The sequence below is a fragment of the Pogona vitticeps genome, chromosome 2 (genome assembly GCF_051106095.1).
Source record: "Pogona vitticeps strain Pit_001003342236 chromosome 2, PviZW2.1, whole genome shotgun sequence".
Lineage (NCBI taxonomy): Eukaryota > Metazoa > Chordata > Lepidosauria > Squamata > Agamidae > Pogona > Pogona vitticeps.
Genome location: NC_135784.1, coordinates 252,130,350 through 252,153,298, shown reverse-complemented (window position 1 = coordinate 252,153,298; position 22,949 = coordinate 252,130,350). Strand labels below are relative to the sequence as shown.

At 45.6% G+C, this 22,949-nt stretch overlaps 1 protein-coding gene and 1 long non-coding RNA gene across 7 annotated transcripts in view; one reads left to right on the top strand and one right to left on the bottom strand.

Moving 5' to 3' along the window:
- Positions 1–11,275: 11,275 nt before the first annotated feature.
- PRDM6 (PR/SET domain 6) overlaps positions 11,276–22,949 on the top strand; it is a 130,860-nt gene continuing 119,186 nt past the window's right edge. The window contains exons 1-2 of one of the 6 annotated variants that reach the window (XM_072992422.2): positions 11,276–11,796; positions 12,449–13,053. In XM_072992422.2, coding sequence (XP_072848523.2) covers positions 12,459–13,053 — 595 coding nt within the window. In that variant the 5' untranslated portion in view covers positions 11,276–11,796; positions 12,449–12,458. Of the gene's footprint in view, positions 11,797–12,132; positions 12,229–12,448; positions 13,054–22,949 lie in introns of those variants that run through there. The other 5 variants (XM_072992419.2, XM_072992420.2, XM_072992416.2 and 2 more) reach the window with 5 other exon arrangements.
- LOC140704209 (uncharacterized) lies at positions 16,445–18,947 on the bottom strand. The gene is made up of 3 exons (XR_012083339.2): positions 18,746–18,947; positions 18,252–18,563; positions 16,445–17,977 (listed from the first exon to the last, which is right to left on the bottom strand). It is a non-coding gene; the product is annotated as an uncharacterized LOC140704209 (long non-coding RNA).

Here is a 22,949-nt window from a genome sequence, read left to right as displayed (position 1 = left end):
ACTAGTAGTGTTCAGAGTACTTCAAGCAGCAGTACCAGCAGTTGTATTATACAGCCCAAGTCCCTCACTGAGCTGAGAAGGAGCCTGTTTGGGGAGGTCTGGCCAAGGTGGCCATGGGACTGCTGTCTTGCTCACCAACAAGTGTGCACACCACTCAGTCCACACCACTCATGCCTGGAATCTGGATCTGTAGAAAAACTTTTTCTTCAGGTCATCCTACCTTTAAATAAGAGAGAATGGTGTGCTCTTCTTACAGTATGCCACGCTTCAATCTGCTGTCCCCTCATTTTGAGATGTAACCATCTGTTAATTTAACCTATGATCTCAGCTGCTGCCAAGATGTTGGGTTTCTAGCACTTATCATTTTGGAGATCGCTCAGGGCAAAATCACACAAAAACTAAATTCTGAAAATATGTATAAGATTTTTGTTTGTTTGTCATGGATTTCATTGCATTTTGTAGTTGTTTTAATCGTTAGCTGCCCAAGTTGTTGTGTGAAGCACAAGAGTGAGATGCAAATTATTTGTGTATAGATCAGATATAAATTATTTGTATCAGTAAATAAAACAGTCCTCCACACAAATGTTTTTACTTTTGCTTCCCTCTCTGCTTTCTGTCACCAGCTTCCTGGTGGTACTACTCCTGCTCAGGCTAGCATGTGGTTTAGGAGGAAAAGATATAATAATCAATGTGTACAATCCATAGCAGGGACATGCTGGTGCTGTGGGTTAAACCTCAGAAGCCTTTGTGCTGCAAGGTCAGAAGACCAGCCATCATAAGATCGAATCCATACGACGGAGTGAGCTCCTGTCGCTTGACCCAACTCCTGCCAACCTAGCAGTTTAAAAGCATGTAAAAATGCGAGTAGATAAATAGATACCACCATGGTGGGAAGGTAACGGCGCTCTGTGTCTAGTCGTGCTGGCCACGTGACCACAGAAACTGTCTATGGACAATGCTGGCTCTACGGCTTGGAGACAGGGAAGAGCACCGCCCCCTAGAGTCGGACACAACTGGACTAAATGTCAAGGGGAATCTTTACCTTACAATCCATAAAATATTCATCCTGTTATTTTACCATTGAAGGTAGTGCTTTAGCTGCAGTAGCCATCTATTCTGTGGTGCTGAGTAATCCACAGTCTCCATCAGCCATTGCAAACTAAAAAAAGGGTTGATGTTCCTACACAGAAACAAGAAATATAACATAACAGAAGGCAATACGCATGAATAATACAACAATAGAAACACTCCATAAACTGCTGTTAGCTGAACTCAAACTGAACAATCAGGCAGAGAGTTGGGAGGAATAATAGCAACCTGCTTTCATTGCAAATGACATAATTAACAGAGAACACACATATACGTGTGTCAGCATTTAACAATACCTCCTATGGTAGAACTGTTACATTCAAAAGCTGGACATTTATAATAAGGACTGGAAAAGGATCTCATCAGGGATTGTTGTGAAGTAAAAGCCAAAGACATAGCAAATAATCATTATTAAGATACAGCAAAATTTGCACACCCCAGGCTGTCATTTCAAGCAGATTGAAGCAGACTGACAAATAACTTGTATTCATCAGCATAGGTGCACACATTGCCTGACCTTTACAACACATTTTTAAGTTGAAGGGCAAACCCCATGATACATAATACTCTATTGATGTAAACAGTAATCACAAATTTCAAATATTGTTTTCATAATATCTCAGAAGAAGATCTGACTACAGTTTAATGTGAACATTTTTACCGTAGTTTCCAGCTTCTGCTGTACAGCTTGCTGAACTGATTATTTAAGGCAGTTATAACATTTTATTAGAATGCCACGTGCCCCTTTCCAGGACCCAAACATTTAAGATTGATATTAGCATTTTTTAGACAGCTCATCCAACAGGCCTAATATTCTCCCAATCCAGATTTCAATTATGACATTTATTTCCTTTGTGTGTTTTTTCAGAACACTGCATAATGCGAATTGGAAGTTTGCAGAAGCTCCCTGCCCCACACTATGTCATAGAGTTTTGAATTTCTGGTTCAATTCCTCTATCTGCACAGCAGACGTGCAAGGTTTCACAAAGCAGAATAGCTCCAAGTTCCCCAGATTAGTCCAGAAGGGGTCCCTTCCCAGTCAAACCTACTAAAAGTAACATGTGAGGTTGCAAAAACTCCAACGCATTGTACCTCTGAAAAAGTGTCTCCCGATAAGGGCTGATCAACCCTGTGCCCTTTAGGACAGTGGTCCCCAACCTTGGGCCTCCAGATGTTCTTGGACTTCAACTCCCAGAAATCCTGGCCAGAACAGTTGATGGTGAAGGCTTCTGGGAGTTGTAGTCCAAGAACTATTGAGAGTTCCCTGGACTGCAAAGAGAACAAACCTATCAATTCTAAAGGAAATCAACCCCGAGTGCTCACTGGAAGGACAGATCCTGAAGCTGAGGCTCCAGTACTTTGGCCATCTCATGAGAAGAGAAGACTCCCTGGAAAAGACTTTGATGTTGGGAAAGTGTGAAGGCAAGAGGAGAAGGGGACGACCGAGGATGAGATGGTTGGACAGTGTCATCAAAGCAACCAACATGAATTTGACATAACTCCGGGAGGCAGTGGAAGATAGGAGGGCCTGGCGTGCTCTGGTCCATGGGGTCACGAAGAGTCGGACACGACTAAACGACTGAACAAACAAAGTCCAAGAACATCTGGAGGCCCAAGGTTGGGGACCACTGCTTTAGGAGACATTCCAGTGTGTTCCATTCCAGGTCTGTGACATTATCTCTGTGTTTCTGAATCTCTGTTTTTAAAAAAGTTCATCTCAATGTGGTGGAAATACAAATGGCTATGACCTGGCAAGGGAGGGAGTTATCCATACCCCTAATTGTCTGACTTGCTCTGTGCAGTCACATACACAGTCCTCAAAGTATAATATTTCAGTTCTATTTTCAAAATGAAGTCAAGTGAGAGAGAAAAAAATAAAATAAAAATAACAACATGAGTTACTCTTTGTCCTATAGTGCCACAAAGAAACTGCACACATCTAACATGGGTTGTTTTTCTTAGCTGTTATTATTCACCTTTTCTATATTAACTATTAATGTAGAAATCTTCCTTTCTGGAATTATGTGTTTTCACCCTTTGTACAACATGTGTTGTCTTTTGAAGTTCACCTATCATCTACTGCAGACTTTTATTGTGTTTACCTTTCATGCTTCCTCCCTCCCTCTCTTTTAATGCAATATTAACATTCAGACATGAGAAGTAGTGATGTGTCATCCTGGCCATGGCCATAATTTTTAGCATGCTTAGTGTGTTCAATTAGTGGGAACCTTTCCCTGTAATAAAGATGCAATTAACATAAGAATAAACAGTCATTTAAACCTACTACACCTGACAAAGCTATTACTAGGTGAGGATGCTATCTAGGCTTTGACACAGGTGTCATCCATATAATCCACCCATGTCTCCCACATTTATTTTTCTATCTCATTGCCTCAGTATTTGAGCTACTCCCATGTCATGGATGCATTTTTGCCTTTTTAAAGCTCTGAATTTAAAGCACTTGGTTTTACTGAAGATATTGATGCTCCTGTTATAAAAGTCAGTAAAATATGTGATCATTGGCCCCAAACCAGTCACTTCCACTTTCTTGTGCATGACATATTATAATTAGCAGGCATCTAAATGTTACCACTGAGAGATTCAGAAATTCATTCAGGCGCTCTGCATCAACAAATGAGTCATTTGAAAGCCCATTCCTTGACATTTTATTTGCAATGTATCTCAAGTTCCCATCAGTATTCAGTTTCTTGACCTGTATTACACAGGTTCTGCTGTGACATCAGAGCAGTTAAGTCAATGCCACTGAGAAAAGTCATGATATTTCTGCCCACAGAGACCATGCTGGGTGATCTGCACAGTGTTATCAACCAATCACAGCTAGATGTGAACATGTTAGCTTGGCCGTAACTGATATAAAGAGAATGCACAAGATTTACAATTATGTTTGACATGTGCAACACTAAATATGTGCTGCCTATCCAGACATAGATTGAATTGTACCCCTATTTATAACAATGCATTTTTAAAGTGTACTTTTAAATAGTTACATTTTGATTAATGAATGATACCATTTTGTGAGGAGTGTTTTGAGATATCCTTACTAAAATGTTGGAAGTCAGTGCTTTGCATGTGAAAATTTTTTAATAGTTATCAATTCATTAGATGGATATTATTCTTTATGGAGAGGATGGTATTTAAAGAGCAATCTCAAATATCCTGTTTTAAACATTATTATGACCAGGAAATCAGGTGGTTTAGCATTTGCTGTAAATTAACTCTTTTCATCACCCAGGCTTGCAGTTGATGGTTTTTCTTCTTGGGATCCATGAGTCATATCATTAAATTCATTATTAAATTTATTGTAATGGCAGATACCAATATGTGAATCTGATAAGGGGCGGCCAAGGGAATTGGTAATAAGTTGCATGACCTTTCACCTCTAAGGTCACTGGATCACATCCGTATTAGGTCAGTAGTGGCAGAAAGTCATTACTTGTCTGGCATCTGTTGGGTAGCCTTTGTGGAATCAGTTGACAGATTCAGACCAGTACCAAGTGGACAGATGCTCTTCACAGACAGGTTGCACAGGACTTTCTCTACCATCTCACCCTTCACAAGTTGCCAGAGTCTTCATGTTTTTAAAGTTGTTAAATGCTTTTTGAAAAAATACTTCAAGTTAACCAGTTGTGAACATACATTAAAAACATACGCAAAACCAATATTGGCCCTTGTTTAGATGGTGGTGGATGCCCTTTCCTCCATCCAAAGAGGAGGGAGTGGGCTACTCCCTCCCACAGAACAATGCAAACATTTTCACCTGCTGAAGCATAAAATGGAGTTTTCACCATCATATTGCAGAGGGCATGGGAGGGCTCACAAGACTGAATGCTCCAAACAAACCATGTGCTGGTCTGAGCAGGAGTAGTGCCACCAGGAAGCTGGTGACAGAAAGCTGAGAGGGAAGCAGAAGTAACAATATTTGTGAGGAAGACTGGATTATTTACTTGTACAAATAATTCATTCTGACTGATCCACAAATAATTTACATCCCACCCTTGGTGCTTACACAACAACTTGGGCAGCTAATTATTAAAACAAGTACAACGGGGTAACAGAAGAAAGGTTTCTAGCATAACGTCTTTCTGCCTACAGGGGATTTTAGCTTTGTTCTTCCACACAAAGAGTCCTCACCCACAACTTGATACTCTCCAAACCACCACTAGCCCTTGATGCGAGCACAGGAGGCTCCCACTGCCATCTTTGCAGAATAATGGGCCACCCAGTAGTCTGTTTCCTTATGTTTCACTTGTGATTATTAAGATTGAGACATGAAAGATATACCATGTGGTTAAATGTCTGGTGCTTGGTGCCCTCCCTTTCAATATCAGGAAGGGTGGGGAAACAAAACTCAGGTCTCAGTTCTACAAAATATATTATCTATGCAGATTTCATAAGAAATTGTCTATAACCCCTTTTGGGATTTGATTTGTGTTATCCACCAGATTCTGAAGTGCTGGCCAGTTGTTCCTAAATCAACAATAACCCAGTCATGCACAATTATCAAACAGAAACTGCTGCTAGAGCAGCATGACAATGGAACCAATTACCTCGGGAGGTGGTGAGTGCTCCAGTGGTGGAGGCATTCAAGAGAAAAATGGACAACTATCTGTCAGATCTGCTTTGATTTGGATTCCTGCATTGAGCAGGAGGCTGGACTCAATGGTCTTACAGGCCCCTTCCAACTAGTTATCCTATGATTCTATGAAAGACTGAATGTGGAGGAATGCTTCAAAAACTGGAGCCAAATACATGGCTTTAAGAAGACAACGAGACTAGTCCAGCCATCTTTTACGTCTACAAAGCTGTATATATATATTCTCTCCTGAAGTCAGGTGTTGCTTTGCCCATGACCTGGAAACAAAAGACTGGATCCATACTGTGTTTGGAAATGCATTTTCCAGATCATTTAACATGCTTATCAGCTAGGACACAGCAACCAGATTTTCATTAGTGCAGTGATTAAAGTGTACTCTCTTTAAAAAAAAAAAAAAAAAAATCAAGTTTTCCCTTCCTAATACTGTAATGGATTTGTAGAATGATGCTGCTAATTTGAAACAAAAGATGATGTACTGTGAAGTGGGAGAGGAGAAACACCTGAAGGCAGGACAATGGAACCAATTACCTTAGGAAGCAGCGAGCTCCAAAACTGGAGATATTCAAGAGAAAATTAGACAACCATCTGTCAGATCTGCTTTGATTTGGATTCCTCCACTGAACAGGAGGTTAGGCTGGGTGGCCTTATAGCTCCCCATACAACTCCATTATTCTATGAGTCTATGATTCTTCTGCAAATTTTAATTTTGGTAATTCCCCTCTCCCCCCAATAGACATGTCACAATGTTATGTAGGCTTCTCCAACCCTATGAAAAGGCTGTTTAGGGGATACAGAAGGCTGCAAGAGGGAGCAGGGGAAGGGAATAATCTTTTTATTTGTGCTTACATTCCACCCATTCAGCACAACACTTGCAATGTTCATTCAGACATTAATCCACTAATCTTACTATGTGATGGGGACTTACTTTTAAGAAGACGTCCCCATATAGAATTGTGCCATTAACCTTATAAGGAAATGACTGCTTCGAATTTATGTTCAAATACAACATTAAATATGTTTTTCTTACATCTTATTTGGCTAGAGTGTGCATCCAATTTAAAAATAGGACTGTGTGCAAATATTATCAGAGCATCTTAGAAGCACTCACAGCATCATGTGGGAAGAAGACTTATTCTAAGGTTACTTACTCCTAAAAATGCTTTCCATCACTCTTTGGACAATAGGTATATTTGAAAAATATTACCATTGCGACGGACTTGAATCAAACAATACTATCAAACTTGGATCAGACAACTTGTTCAGAATAGGACATTATACCTAATTTTCTTATTTGTCCCAAACCACCTAATACAGTGGTATAGCTGTTGCTGACTGAGGACACCAACATCTTCAACCTCTCTCTCTCTCTCTCTCTCTCTCTCTCTCTCTCTCTCTCTCTCAAGCACAGGCCCCAGGCAGTTTCCCGGGCCCACTTACATCCGGGGATTTGTTTCGCCGCCGACGAATCCCAGCCTGACCGGAGGACGATGGGTCTGGGCTGGATTTGAAGCCATGCCCTTCGGTCGGGGCCTGGCGGCGGCCTGTGCAAAAAAAGGGCGCGGTTGTGGTGCCTTGTCAGCTTGTGTGGCGGCGAGATCGCGGCTTTTTGCACGTTTTTGGGGCGTACCTGGGAAACCGACTACAAGAACGGCCCATCTTGTTTGGATCTCTCGTTCCCCTTTCCCCACCCCTTTCTTGTCAAGAAAGCGGGATCCTTCCCCGAGGTTGCACGGCGGGTGGGGCGTCGGTGGTTGCGGGTGGGACGGAGTGGAGGGTGGCGTGAATCGCTTCTGGATAAACGTCTCTATTAATGAATTATTAACTCCGCTTTCCTGACCTTAAAAAGCGGGGGATGAAGAGGCGCCCAGGGCAAGAAAGGAAACGGCTGAAGCCTTTATCGGTCTCCTGTCAGATCCACCCGACCATTTGTCTTCCCCCCTCAGATCGGGAGAATTAATTAATATGAAAGGAAACTTTTTAATTGTGTGTCAAACGAAATCAGATAGGGTCTCCCCGATCCAATATATGCTTTAATTCTGGATCTTGGCTTCCTCCAGCTTGTGTTTCCTACTTTCTTAAGAAGAAAGAAGGCGCAGAAGGGTGGGGAGGCAGAGAGGGATATGTATAATATTCCCGGGGGGTGGGGAAATGATGGATTTGGGGTAGTTAATTTATCGATCCTGGCTCATCTTTCCGCTTGTTTTATTTTAGAGGTCATTAATCAATGAAGAAAAACACCAGCACGTTTCACCTTTTTGCATGTAGCGCCCTGTGCCCTTCCTTATTTATTTCTCTGGGAATGGATTCCTAACAAATATTCGCCGATCGATTTGGTGGGGGCGGTGTATTTTTTAGCAAAGTTTGATCGCATCCCAAGCGGTCGATGCGATTTGTTTCAATGCTCGTCCTATAAATAATCCTCCTCCTCCCCCCCTTTTTTTTTGGTGGTTAAAGGAGAGAGAGAGAGAGCGGTAGAAGAAGGGGCGAACCGACGAGGTGCCTAACAGAAGCGGTGCCTGGCCCCTTTAAAACACAACACTCACCCTCTGGAAACTCGCAAGAAATAATAAGGTTTGGAACCCCTCCAGAGAGACAACAAGAAAAGCGAGACATAACACAGGCTGGCACAGGCCACACCGTCTGAGGAGGCAAAAAAGAAAAATAAGGTCACCGCGTGGTCACACTGCGCGCCCAACTTTCTGATCCCAGGGCCGATCGTTCGGGTGCCTCTTCTCCCCTCCCCGAACGAACACGTGTACAGGCTCTGTCCCACTTTGCGCAGCCCGACAGAGACGGCCGAGCACCCCCATTCTGTGTGCGTGCAGGAGGTATGTGCCACACACTTTGTCTCCTGCCCCCCCCCTTTTTGTTGTTTTTTGGAGCGGTGGGAGGCTTGCGTTGTTATGTATCTGGTTGAGTCAGTATACCTTTTATTAGAATATGCCTCTTTTGAAGGCATATCACGCCCACTGAATTAGATTCCCCTGCATCTAAACACAAGCACACGCCCCGAGGCAGGACCAGCCTTCCCTACCCTCCAGATCGGTTGGACTACAACTCCCATTGTCCCCTGTTCAGCGCGAAGGGCTTCTAGCTGTACACAGCTGAGCGGACTTCCTTATAGATAAGGATTAATAAATACGTAACTGGAAAAAATGGGGAAGGTTTGCCCAGAATACACATGTAGACTTAGTTGAAAGAAAGAAAGAAAACACGTGCGAGAGGGAGAGATATAGGCCTGTAGGGCCGTTTTAAGCTTGTCTTTGAAAAAGAACTTTCAAAAGGAAGACCCAAGGAGAGATTGACAGCAATGCACGGGCAGTCCAGCGCGCGTTGGCTTCGCGCACTTCTGCAAACCTTCCAGTTTCAGGGAATGGAAGGGGAGGGGGGTGAGATCTAACTTTAGATCTTGAATGAACCCCTTGTTTAAAGGGTTCGATCACCCATTAGTTTTCCGTGATCTTCGGGAGAACCTGCTCCGCCGGTTAGGAAAGCTTCTATCACAAATGATCCCGTTTGATTTATTCTCCTTGCAAATAACCTCCCGTCGATCCGTCCACATCGAACCGTCTGTCCTTCTGCAACAGCCCGGGAGACAAATGTGGCTATCGACGATGTATTTAAGCGCCCCGGCCGCGAGCAGCGGTTTGGTTTGTTTCTCGCGTCTGAAAGATTACTCGCAATTAAATAAAAATCTGTTATTTCGTAAAAGAGCTCAGCAATCGGAAACACAAAACTGGTCCCGGGCCCGACAACCTCTCAATGTCGTCAACAAGTAAACTTAGTAACGACAAGCGTTACAGTCACAAAGTTACCGCTCAAGCTTGTACACATTTACTGGAAAGTTATGAAACAGCGGAAGGGGCCGAGACTAGCGCAATACATTTAGAAAAGCTCTTAGGATTCTTTTTGATTATGTAGCCTTATTAACTTCCACATTAACCATTTTATTTCGTATTTTAAAAATCACTTTAATTAAGCCCATCTCCTTTCCTACACTTCAGAGCGTTAAAAGAGAGATATATTAAAGTTTCTACAAGAAGATGACTGGAGGGGAAGGCATAAAAATTCCTAGTATTTGACGTAATAGAAAGAAACGTGACGATCGGTTTCATACGCTAGAAAATTACAGGAGTTGATTTATTTCCCCACCCCCATTGGTTGTGTGTTTGCCTTCAACTTAGGTGTTATCAATCTATTCCCAAAAATGACGAATGACCTTGTCACACTGTCGCCAGGCGAAACATTGGGTTTTTTTCCCCCTTCTCCTTTTTGCCCTATCAGATTTGTGTGAAAATATCTTGCCTTGGACACAGACGAAAACTAAACAGAAACACCGTTCCCAGGCTCTGTGAAATGCTACGAGGGTGGGGCGGAGGAAGGAACGGACTGTGCAATGACATGCATATGACCTGTGTTTGTTGCTCAGATAACCAGATAGGGCGCAGGGTGGGAGACGGAGTTAGAAATATTTTTTTATATCCGAAATACCATTTTTATATAGGCTACGTAGAATAAAACTAGTCAGCCACCCATCCACCATCCACCTCTGCAGCTCCTCTAAAGTTGGCGAAAGTTTTCCCACTCGTGATAGTGGCTTCTGTTTACACGCTCTCCCTATACGCGATCTGAATTACGCAAAAGTGCGGAAATCGGAGTGGAACAGGATAGCTCCGAGTGATCCTGTACATTGGATCCGTACTAACGAAACGTACTTACTGCCAGGAAAGTCACACTTGCTCTTTAATGGACCTTCCTGTTTAATGTCTTTATGGCGAGGCGCAACAGCCAGACCCGAATGGTGAAAATCTGCTTTTCTTTATTTATATTCTATACTGTATTGGCCAAGGCAACTGTAAACGCAGCCAAACCGCTTAGCCCACCACCACCCCTTGTATGTAGAGGTGAATTGCTCTGTTGCTCAGCCCTTGACAGGGAAAACTAAGAAAGAGATGGGGCAGGAAGCTTATTTCTGTAGGGAACTCCGGCGCAAAGGCAGCCGCGACGGTGACGGGCGCGCCCCCGGGCAGGTCCGCGTCTTTCCTCCAGCCGCCTCGGGGAGGAGGCGACCGAGTCTGCTGGTCGCGGAGCGGGCTCTCTTTGCGCCGCGAGGCAGGGTTTGCAAAGCCCTGTTTTGGAAGAGCCGCCTGTCCTGATGGGATTTCCCCCTTTCATTTCCTTCAGATGGGGTCAAGTCAGGAGGCGGCCGTTTAGCCCGGCTTCTTGGGCGGTCGGGGTGGGGTGGCGGAGGGAGAGGAGCAAATTTGCAAGCCCTTGACAGGGTTTCCCGAGGAGAGAGGAGGGCATCTGCAGCCCCAAGGACAGGCGCCTTGAAAGCAAGCAAGCAAGCAAGCTAGCTAGCTCTGGGGCAGTTATCTTCCTGGCGGACCTGCTCTTTCATTGCCGCGCTCAGAACCATCCTGCCGTGTTCCAGAACCCAGCGGCCCCCACAGTGAGGATCGACGCCCCCCCCCAGTCTTCGCTCCTCTCAAGCCGTCCAGTTTAAAGGGGGGGAGGAGCGACGGCACCGAGTGCAGCGGTTTCTCTCCCCCCCCCCAAAACACAAGACCACCCCTCCCCTCGCTTCCAGGTCTGCGTTCAGACTCCTCCGCATTTCAACTCCGGTTGGGCGGGTGGATGCGTGAGGGGGGGGCTCCGAAGGGCGGGAAGTTTAATCGCCCCCCCCGTCTGCCGCTCCCTCCCTCCCTCCCCGTCCTCGCCCCTCTCTCCCCCTCCGACGCCTGTGTTTAGTGCTGTGGTAAAACCCACGTGTCTCGCCCGAAGGCTGCCAGAGTGCGGAGCGCGCCGGAGCCCCCCGACGCTCCTGCCACAGATCGCCGCGAGAAGGCAGTCGGCCGGCCGGCCAGCGAGCCGCCCCCCCTCCCTCCACGCGGGACCACCGACTCCCGCCTCTCCGCTCCGGGTCTTGCTCAGCCGCGTGGTCCGGGCTCCAAGCTCGTCGGAAGCCCGAGCGCTCTCTCCAGAACCCCCTCCTTCCTCCCCCCCCAAAAAAAACTCTGGATCGTTTCAGGGAGGGAAGGAGCGCGCCTCTCGCCAGCCCAGCCCAGCCCAGCAGCCCCCGAGAGATCCAGGTACGGTGTCAAGGGAAGCCTCGGCCGAGCCCGCGGGGTCGCGCTTCCCGGCCGCCAGCTCAGGACGTTGCCCGGCGGCGGGCGCGCCAACTTCTGGCCGCGCGGCCGGGTTGAAGCAGGGGAGGGCCGGGGAGAGGCTCGCCCCCTCGGCTTTGGGGAGCGCGGGTCGCCCGGCTCTGGCCCGCGGGAGCTGTGTGTCTCTCTCTGTGTGGGTGTCCCACTCGATCGGGGGAGGCGGGAGGCAACGGGGCGCAGCAGGGCGAGGCGGGGGGTCGGCGGCGGGGAGCGGGACGGGGAAAACCGGGCAGGGAAGCCAGACCAAAGCGGGGGGGGGGAGGGGAAGAAGCGCTGGGTGCCGCGTCTTCCCCTCCCCTCCCTTCCCCTCCTCTCCTCCTTCTCCAAAACTTGGGGCCAGGATCTGTCAGCGCCGCCGTGAGTAACGCGCGCCTTTCTCTCCCCCCCCGGCGGTCTTCTCCCGCGCGGTCTCGGGGTGGCTCCGGGAGGGGCTCCGGGTCGAAGTCGTCCCGGTCCTGTCCTCTCCCGGGCGGGCGCCTCGGCCGACAGAGCCCGGCTCGGCCAGCCCTCTGGCGGCTCTCGCTCCGGCTCGCGTCCGGCGCCCTCTCTCACCGGCCCTCCGCCTTCCCTCCCGCAGGACCGCCGAGATGCTGAAGCCCGGCGACGGCGGCGGCGGCGGCGGCGCTTCGGCTTTCCTCAAGGTGGACCCGGCTTACCTCCAGCACTGGCAGCAGCTCTTCCCTCACAGCAGCCAGCTCAAAGGCGGCGCCGGGCTGCTGGGCCACCTCCACCCGCCCGCCCGAGCGCTGGTCGTCGACCCGGCGGCTGACAGCCTCCGCCAAGCCCCGGCTTCTCTCTCCTCGTCCTCCTCGTCCTCCTCGTCTTCGTCTTCCTCCTCCTCCTCCTCTTCTTCTTCGTCCTCCTCTTCCACGCCGTCCTCTGCCCAGCCTGCGTGCGCCGCCGCCGCCTCCTTGGCCACCTTGACCGCGCTGCCGGTGGCTCAGATCCCCGTCTTCGGACCGATCCAAAGCTCCGACGCCCCGGCGGGAGCACCCCCGGTCCCGCTCCTGCAGACCTCGGACCTCGGCGGAGGCGGCGGGGCCGGCGGCGTCGGCGCCAAGGGCACCGAGAGGGCGGCATCCCGCTTTCGCTGCACGGCGGAGGAGCTGGACTATTATCTGTACGGGCAACAGCGGATGGAAATCATCCCCCTCAATCAGCACACCGGAGACCCCAACAATCGTATGTACCCTTTGAGTCGCCCCATTCCTTGCGCGCGGCAGGGCACCGCTCCCACCCACCCCACGGGCGCCCGGAGGTCAAGCCTGGGGTGCATTTTTACAGGGATGGCGGAGAGAAGGGGGAAAAATGGGGTTCTCTCTGGAACAGCCTTGACCTCGACAAAGCCCAGGGTTGTTTTACTTGGAGAGAAGCTCCATGGTAAACTAGCGGGTGTGTGTGTGTGAGAAAGAGTGAGGGAACTGCATGTAAAATCGCACCCTTCGTGGCAGTAAGAAGTAAACTCCAAATCGGTTGCCCTTACACAGCGCAGAGGGAGACTAGGGATCATGTATGCTCGAATCCGGTAACGTAACAGATGTAACTTCTAAATCAGGCCCCTCAAACAAATCCGCAGCCCTCGGGCTTCTTGTCGCTCTTACTGACGGCGCTAGGCCCGGGTAAATGCGGCGCGACTTCCTCCCCAAAAGTTTCAAGAGTACCTGACCTAACTCGGAAGCAAGTTTAATTGCCATCGAGGGCCGTTATGATGAATACAGCGCCGTCTTAGAAGGGAAGTTTCGCTAAGTTCTTCCCTGGAAAAGGGAGCCACTGCGTAGCAGGATTGGACGAACAGAATCAGATATTTCTTACCATAGGCTGGGCTTTCCAGGGAATTCTTCTTAAAAGGGTTAAAACACGGTGTTATCACTCTTAACATCGAGGCCCTATCGAAAGCTAAACTCTGAAGGGCATTTTTTCCTGTGTTGAGAATACACTTAGGGAGTTAAAATGGAAGGGGCGGGGAGTTTAACTTTTTTTCCACAAAGGCTACCGCTCTCCTAGCCGCTTTGAAAGTATCATTTACCTTTCTGCCCTTGTTCACATCAATAACGCCACGCCACCGGGTTTCCCTTTCCAGCGTCAAAGTGAGGCCCGATCCTTCCGTAGGAAGTTTTGCTTTCAAAAATTATAAATGTCAGAAGCCTAATTAGGTGTCAAGTCCAATATACTGTGGGGGATTTCACAACGTTTCCTGCTAAGACAGCCGCACTAACATTAAAAAAAATAGCGTTATGTGGGAGGCAGCTAACTTTTTCTTAAAAAGCCCTTTAATTTTTAAAGATGGTATGGATTTTTTGACATCGGTTTTTGAAAACTTTTTGTGCATTTATGACAAACAGTTTGCGCTTCATCTGCATGGATCGTATGTACCGTTCAGAACTCTTCAAATTGTTTTCAAACAGATACAAACAACAGTCTGACATTATTGCAGACAACTTGCGGGGAAATAGCATTAACAACTTAATAATTGGTTTGCAACTCTTTATTTTCTTGCAATGTTTTCGTTTTTTGTAGCTTTTAAAAAAGCTGTCACTGCTCAACCCAGAAGAACACTAATATTTGTGTTTCAAATCAGTTTGCAATTGATCTTCGCAGTATTTGCTTGAAAATAATAAAAAAGTGGGATTTAATAGAATGTACTTTGGATTCATATGAACAATTAGACAGATCTGTAGCAGAAGCCCATGACTTATTTAAGGACCGCTACTTCTAAACCTTGCTCCCTTGAACTAAATGAGACAAGATCATCAGATAATCTAAGTAGATGAATTTGACTAAGTAGTGGGTCACAAAAACAATTCAAATGAAAACCTGAAAACAGGTTTCACATCGTTCCAATGAGTTACAGAAGCTCGATTTTACCTTACAAATAAATCCAACTCAATTTTCTTAGAAACATTTTAGAGTCATGGGACCAAGCAGCCCCACAGTATATTTATTCACTCCACTGTGCCCAGGTAAGTGAGCCTAAGATCGCAGCATTGGCAGCAAGAGCCTATAAACATTTATTTGGATTTTTACTGAGCCCTCTGAGTTGAATATGCTTCATGAGGAAGTGAGGCTAGGATGGCAGCTGAACAGCACAATTTCTATATGTATCCTTCCACTTAATACCCCTTGTGTTCGGCCGTGTGTGTTTCGGAGTGCAGCCTTGACCTTTTGGATTTGAACCCTCCTCTGTAAAACACCATGCCAGTTTTGGATCGTCCCACTTTGCCGCCTCCTGAAAGTGTATTTTCCCTGATATGGATCCTGGCCTCGTAGTGTCTGATCTGATGTATTCCCTCCAGAGGAAAGCAGTTCGTGGTTTGTTTTGTTTTCTGAAGCAGCTAGAGAATCTGATTCCATAAATTACCTGCTCATAAATTAATGGACTCTGAGACGCCCTTTTAATTGCCAGCACTGCATGGCTGACTCTCAGGGACAGATCCCTGTAAATCTTAGGAGATAAAGGGCTTACCAAGAGTAAGAAAAGTAAAACAAACAAAGGTGTGATCGCAGAGAGACCAGGTTCCGCCACCAAGCTACGCTTCTTGCCTCCCCAGCGTTAAAACATAAGCTTTCTAAGATTTAGCGACGCTTACACGGAAGGTGGCTTGCACGAACCGTACGCGGTCTTCTATCGGGACAAGAAACTCGAGGGAATCATTAACGGAAGAGCGGCAGTCGGCAACAAAGCGTGTGGCTGTTCACACGTGCATCGGGACGGGCTTAAGCCTTCCAGCATGTTAAAGCGTGCCTAACTCTACAATCGGACAGCCCCTTAACTCTTGAAGCCTCAGTAGGATTCAGGTATCACAGTTCCAGTGTAGTCCTAGGCATGTTTACTCAGATGTAAGTCCTTGTTTCCAATGGGGCTTACTCCCGATTAAGTGGGTATAGGACGGCAGCTTTCCTTCCCTCACCCCTTCCTTCGGTTTTCTTGGAAGCAACCCCTCCTTGGGCCGCGATTCAAGCCGGTTGCCCGTGAACCCCCTTTTCCCGGCTCACTCTGCCCCCCCTCTCCCGCTCCGCCCATCCCGTTGCACTCATCCAGACGCCTTTGGGCGCCTTCTGTCTCGGGAGAGCACGAGCAGCACCTTCCAGGCGCTCGGCGAGTCCGGGCTGCGCTCTTTGGCAGGCGAGGAGGAACTGTCAGATACTGGGGGGGAAAAGGGGGGGGGGGAGAAGGGAAATCCCTGAGCCAGAAAGGTTGAAGCGCCTTAACGATCTCTGTGCAAGGCTTAATGCTGATTTACTGTGGAGGAGGATCGTTATTGCCCCACTCGAAGGGAGAGCTTGGGAGATAGCTAGTGGCCAGGAGGTGAAAAGCCTCGGAGAGACGCACGCGAATCCCTTTTCCACGGGCGGCGGCGTGAGGCTCAAACATGCTTTGGTAACGTGCGGGTTTTATTTTTATTTTTTTGTCCCCCTGGTGAAGTTGCCCTGGCTGCTCATCCTAACTGTTGCGAATTCACTTCATAATGGGACTTGGGAAAGCAGTTGAACACCTTCTAAATAAAAAACACAACCATTCTGACGTTCTATGACAGGATAGTCACGGATGTGTGTGTGTGTAGGCGCTGGAGAATACATCCCCTTATGCAAGGATCTGTTGGCGTCGAGGGCGACTACGTTGGCCAGCAATCCCGCTTTGCTTGCTCTAGCTTCTTTTAGAACAGTGTGTCTTAAAAAGTCTCCGGCACTAGAGTGGTCTATTGACTAGATAGGCGGGATATAAATAAAATAAATAAATAAATAAATAAATAAAACTCAACAGCTGGCTCTTACAATCCATTAAAAGTAAAATCGCTGGCTTTGAATTTCATGGAACACGTTTCCACTAACTTCACCGGGTGTCTTCTCCATTTAGGTGTCCACCAGGAGCCACTAGACAAAACACTACCTACCTGAACACTTGTTTAGTTCAGCTTGTTCTTCCGCATCCTTGGAAAGTTTAGTAAGTTTGGGGCACGACAAGACAAAGCTATCTGCAGGTGACAGACCGTTATCCACGATATTCAACTCGGATGATTTTGGTGGGATAAAGCAACACGACTTCGTTAGTCTTCCTATTAAAAGAATTTAATTGAACAGATTTGAGTATTCTGATGGGTAACATCAATAGCAAATTTTACACATTCATTTTTTAAAAAATAATAATATTGTCTCCTTATTTTAAACTGTATTTTAATTAGACCTAGAAGTCCTACTCAAGCATGTGTACTCAGATATAACACCACACTGTTCTTCATTTAGGATTTCCTGATCACTAGTACACATTTGAGGTTAATATTCACTGCCAAGAAGTGGATTTTCAAAGGGGAATTGTATCCAGCATTCCTTCCACTTGAACGTTCAACACGATTTAAGGTATTTTTCAGTGTGCGATGTTGTAGCGAGGAAAAGATCATCTTCTGACTTTAGGAACTGAAATCAAATCGTATACAGTATTGTGCGACAAATGTTAGCTCTGCATTTTAATAGATCGGTTGATCCATGGGTAGGATACTGGACCAAGAAGGATGCTTTCACAGGAGAAGATTATACTGATCTTTAATGTTATGCCTCTACTGTGGGTGCCATGTAAGAATTGCACTTGCACCTTTAGCAACGTTCACACAGGGGATGACACCGTGCAAATGTTTGCTCTTCACATTACCAGGGAAACCTCGTTAGGGTTAAATGAATGAATCCATGGCAAAAGACTGGTTTTCCTGAGCAGCGAGACATGTCTTATGATTTCCCCACCTCGATCTCTCTTGAAAGTCCAGCTTCCTGACCTGGAGACGCAACGAGGCTCCTTAGACAAACGCGCGAGGTTAAAAAAAGAAAAGGGGTGGAGGGGATATCCTCTTTGCTCAAAAAGAGCTTGCAAATACACCAGCGTGCAACCGCAGCCCGCGCCGATTCAACCCAGCGGCAAGGGCGGTCGCGCCCCCGCCACCCTCCGCCAAAAAAAGTGGGCGGGGCCATTCCTTGGTTTCCAGTTCGACTTTTGACCCCCCCTTCCCCCAAATCGCTGCGATCGCTTACGATTTCGCTCGTTTTCACCCATCTTTTGCTTCTTTAGCCGCCGCTGCCGCCGCCGTCATAAAGAGAGCGTCTCTGCTCGGCCCATATACTAGATTGAGGTTAGAAAAGGTGGTGACTGTTTATTTAAGGTGATAAAATGGTCCATCAGCAGTAATCTCCATCGATATGTGCCACAAGGAGATGAAGGATGAGGGGACAAGGCACAATTAATTGCCCTATAGTTTTGTAGGAGAGAGTGGAGGCGATGCGGCCCGCGCTTCGATCCCCTCTCCCAAAGCCCATTCATCATCTCCACATTGTATATGGGGCTCCCCCAGGGGCAAGGGGTGGCAAGGTTTATCTACACACAATATTCTCCTAACCTTCTGATACCCGGCGCCGAGATTTAATTCATTCATACACGCGATCGAAAGGAGCGGAATATTTCAGGCACACTCGATTCTGCCGCCAGCGCTTCCACCGGGGTCGCAACACACGAGGAGAGCTACCTCCACCTTGTCCGGGGAAGCCTCCCAGTTTCCCAACTAGGCGCCCGCTCCCTTCTCCGGCCTCAAGCGACCATGGATCTTTAGTGGCTACTTTTGATCCTCCTGCTTTCCAAAAGGAACGTATAAGATCTTTCCCTTTTTATGTAATTTTACTGGCCGAAAACGAGGCCAGGTGGAGTTCCAAGCCTGTAACAGAGAGAGAGAGAGATAAAAGGAGCAAAATCCGCGAGGCTTGCGCCTTCTGTCAGTGCTTCCCTCGGGCGCACCCACGATCGGATGTGCGTGGAGCGCGTCCCTTTCCCCCGCCCGTTCGGAGCACCCAGTGAAGGGCAGAGGCGGTCAGCCGCGGCGGGCGAGCTGTCACTCACCTGCCGCTGCCCCCGGGCCTTCTGGGCGCGCGCGCGCGCGTCGTGCAGGGCTTTTGCAAGGCAAGCGCCCGCGCGCGCGCGCGTGCGCACGCGGGCAAACCAGGAGGGCGTGGATGCCGGGATGGTTTTTTTTTTTCCTTTTCTTTTCCCGCTCTTTCTCTTCCCGGCTGAAGGTGCTGGAGTGGGTGGGCGGCCAACGTCTTTGAGCGGGAAGCGGAAGTGCAGGAGAGGCCAAAGGGGGAGCCGCTGGGCTACTGACCGACAAACAAGGGACCCCGATGTAGGGATGGAGCGAAGGCAGAGGATGATTTGTGTCCTGCAGTGATGGGGGACGGCCCCAGTCATGACTTGGGAGAGGGGACACCTCGCCCCAAATTTTGCAGGAGCCACCACCTTTTGAGATTCCTCAGAAAACTCTCTCCACTTTGATCAATTCCATCTTACTAATATTATTTTTGCTCTGGTCTCCTGGTTTTTACTCCAAGCCACAAATCTTAAAATAAAAGGAAGCTGAAGCGATGTAATTATTAGTTTATGAGTGGACCACTATTGCATTACACTTCTGACCTTACTTAAGAACTCGGGTTGATTTGGGCTCATTCCTCTGTTACCATTAGGACTATTCTGACCTTGGAGCGGGAGCTTTAATGGGCTGCTGCATCCAAGCCTGTTTTGCCCCTTCAGCACTTCATTTGCCATATATTTTTGTCTGTAATGATTAACTGTAATAATCTGTGCTTTTCATTCTTTGTTACATAACTGATACATTCTAGTTTTCTGCATTTTAGGATTTCTTGGTCTTTATTCCCTTTACAACTTCTTTTATTGATAACCCTCTCAATCCAAGGAATTTGAGGAAGTCTGCAGTAAATCTACATTTCCAGGGTTTATAGTCGCTTGTGTTAAAGGCTGTGATTCTATGCCATGCAGTGGAACTGAGAATACATAACACTGCATTTCCACAGGCAATTTTTGGCTTTTACTGCACATGATATTCTTAAGGAAATGGCTTTTGGCTTATATATATTCTGACTTTTTTTGCATGTCAATAATCCAACTGTTCACTAAATCAAATTTCACAGTTCCTAGCATTGTCAGCATGTATTCTCAAACATGTATTCTTGTCAACATGCTTCACACTTTTCATTTTGAACTGTATTTCTTCAGTTACTTGCCTTTTCCTGGTTATTATGAGGTTGATTTTCTTAACATTCACTTTAAGGTTGTGGCCAGAATCCTTTGGTGATTTGCTTATGTGTAAGTTGAATTGTGTAATTAAGCATGGCGGATTTGCTGCTAACAAGGTGTATGACTAGGTGTGCACCTTGTAATCAGTCCTGTATTAGTGGCAATAAACTGGTGAATGATGCAATTCAACTTGTGCATGAGTAAATCAACAGGATTCTGGCCTGTGTTCATTACTTCACTGACTGTATGGTGTAACATTTGCAGACTGATAGTACTGTATCATTTGCATATCAGATATTGTTGATAACCTCTCCATGTGCTTTATTACTGTTGTTGTTAATATAATCTTGGAGCAGGATCTATAGAGATATCTTACACACAGTAAGCTCTTACCCTACACATCATTAACTATTTGAAATTTTCTCAGTTTCAGATGTGCATTGATAATCTTAAATCATCAACGAATGACGGGAGCATTTGCTTTCTTGTTTTCATTTTTTTCACATCCGCCGTTGCTTCTTTTCCTTTATAATGCACTGGATCGAAGTTCTTAGTGTAATGGATGCAAATCAGAAGAAGCAATCTGGACCAACCTAAAAATATATAGCCACATTCCATGTGGCTTAAAAATAAACCAGCAGGTTTGGCAGCACATTGGAGTGATCTTCCCCACAGCACACTCCTGATAAATACCCCACAGCTTCTGCCATTTGCTTCAGCAACAGGCATCTGATGGATTGCTAAGGAATAATATTGTCCTCCTGATGTGCTTCTGAACTGCATCTCTTGAGATATTAATACAGGCGAACCAGTAGTCTCTGAGATTTTGGCACCAAAGACACTTGCCTGGTCCATCTTGATGGTTGGCTCTCTTTAGCCTGAAACTCTTTATTTTGGAGAGATGATTTTCACAGCTCAGAATGTAAACTATTAGGCCAATCCATTTCACACAATTACTTTATTCTCATATATGTAAATAGCGCACTAAAGAAAACACAGCTCAACTGCTGTGTTTTAAAATGTAGCTGTTCTACTTTCCTTCTAGGTTTAACAGCATTTGCACATATCTGTAAAAGCATGGGAGAAACTGAGAGGTGTTCTTGACTTGCAGAATGGTCTGTGGTGCTTGTCACTACAGTTTCGGTGACTTGGTGTGATACAAGCTCAGATGCCAAACTCTTTCAAGTACAAGTTGTAGGGGTAAGGCATAGCAATATCATAGGCACTTTTCTTGTGTAGGTTTTTTGATGGATAGAACTGGTGATGTACTGTTAAATATTGATTGGTCACCCGAGATGATTACAGTTGCTTTCTATTTTCAGACTTCCTGCAGAAGTACAGCTATATGTATATGTCAGTATGGCTGATGAGTTAAATACAGTAACAGATATTGCAGGGCAGTCATTGTTTGGAAAATTAGGATGATAGAGTATAACAATACATATCTTAGGGTTAGGCTATTAATGGAAATAAAGAGTTCACATTTGTATGTAAATTTAGATTTTTTTTAGTACTGGCTAACTTGAATGGTTTCTTCTGTGTTGCCAGTCTCTTTCAGTATATTTTTACTGTAAATGCTTGCTGATTGGGTGTCCACTCTCACTAACTCTTTATTATGGCAAAATACTGTAGTATCAATGCTTTCCTAAGCAGCACAAAACTACGAGTGTTTCCTTAGAAGTACTTTCTAGTGGGTTTACAGTGCATAGGATTACAGTCCTACAAGTAAATCGTACACACAGTTTCTTAGAAGTAAGATCTGTTGAAACCATCAGGATTTACTTCTGAGTAAATATATTCAGGATTTCTGTGCACCTCAAGAAAATTGTTACTGTCATTAACTGCTTTCATTTCTACCAAGACTGTAATGTTTAAGGAATCAAGTTAATTAATTCATTAATTGGTAAAAAAGACAGTTAATCATTTAAAAACATCTAATTCTCATACAGCTCTAATATATTTTGGTTTCTTCATTACAACAAATTCATCCTATATGGATCTTAAATGTATTTCATCATTTGACCCTTGCATTGTGTGAAAGTACAAATTTAAGGAAGAGCATGTGAATTTCTTTTAAACTTTTTTTATATTCGTCCCACCAATCTTGAATTAAAATCATGTTCTATTTTTAAGTGATCATCAATTCACACTAGCAATATTCCTCTTAAATTGAGTATCTAGTGGCCATGGTTTCAGTTGTTAAATATTTTTCTTAGCCTCTTGTATCTTCCAGTGCTTTTGCTGTTTTCCCCACAATGTTTGTCAAACTAGGAATCTTCATAATTTTATTAATATATCTGACAGGTTATGACAATTTAGTTTAGTTTTCTCTTGCTATTGACAAGCCTTATCCAAAAACCTGCTGAAGTAAACAGAATGACTCCCAATAGTTTCAGAGTTAAATCCTGTGATCAGGATGTAAGAAGAGAGCTATGTCATGTGTCACTGATTATTTTGTTGCCTTTCCTGACAGCAGTTCTGAAAAGCCCAGACTTGGTCTATTATTTATATAAAAATGAACCTCTGAGTGTAAATAACCTGCTCTCACAAATTAGTTCTACATCAGATGACAAATCAGGGCAGTTTGAACATTTTTTCCTCCTGATAAATGTGATTATTAAAATTAGTTCTGCGTTTTAATTTTTTATTTTGAATTATGCAGGAGTAGATAGATATTTCCTCTTTTATATAATATTGTCTAATCTAAAATGTAAACTTTCCCCCAAAATTCTTCTGAAACAGAAAGTTAAGCCTTTAAGAATAGCAATTAATTTGTATTATACGTATATTGTACCTTCTGGTAAATGTTATGAAGGAGATGATACATGCTACAGATTTCTAATCTATCAACCTGAGGCCAAAATATTCCACCCATTCACACATTTGCAAATGTTTTTCATGACATGTTGATAGATATTCACATTAAAAGAAGTAACCTCTGAAGTCCTTTATTACACGATGCAGCCATGCTGTTTAATTATTTAATCTATGTAAAGCTTTTGCCCATAGTCTTTCT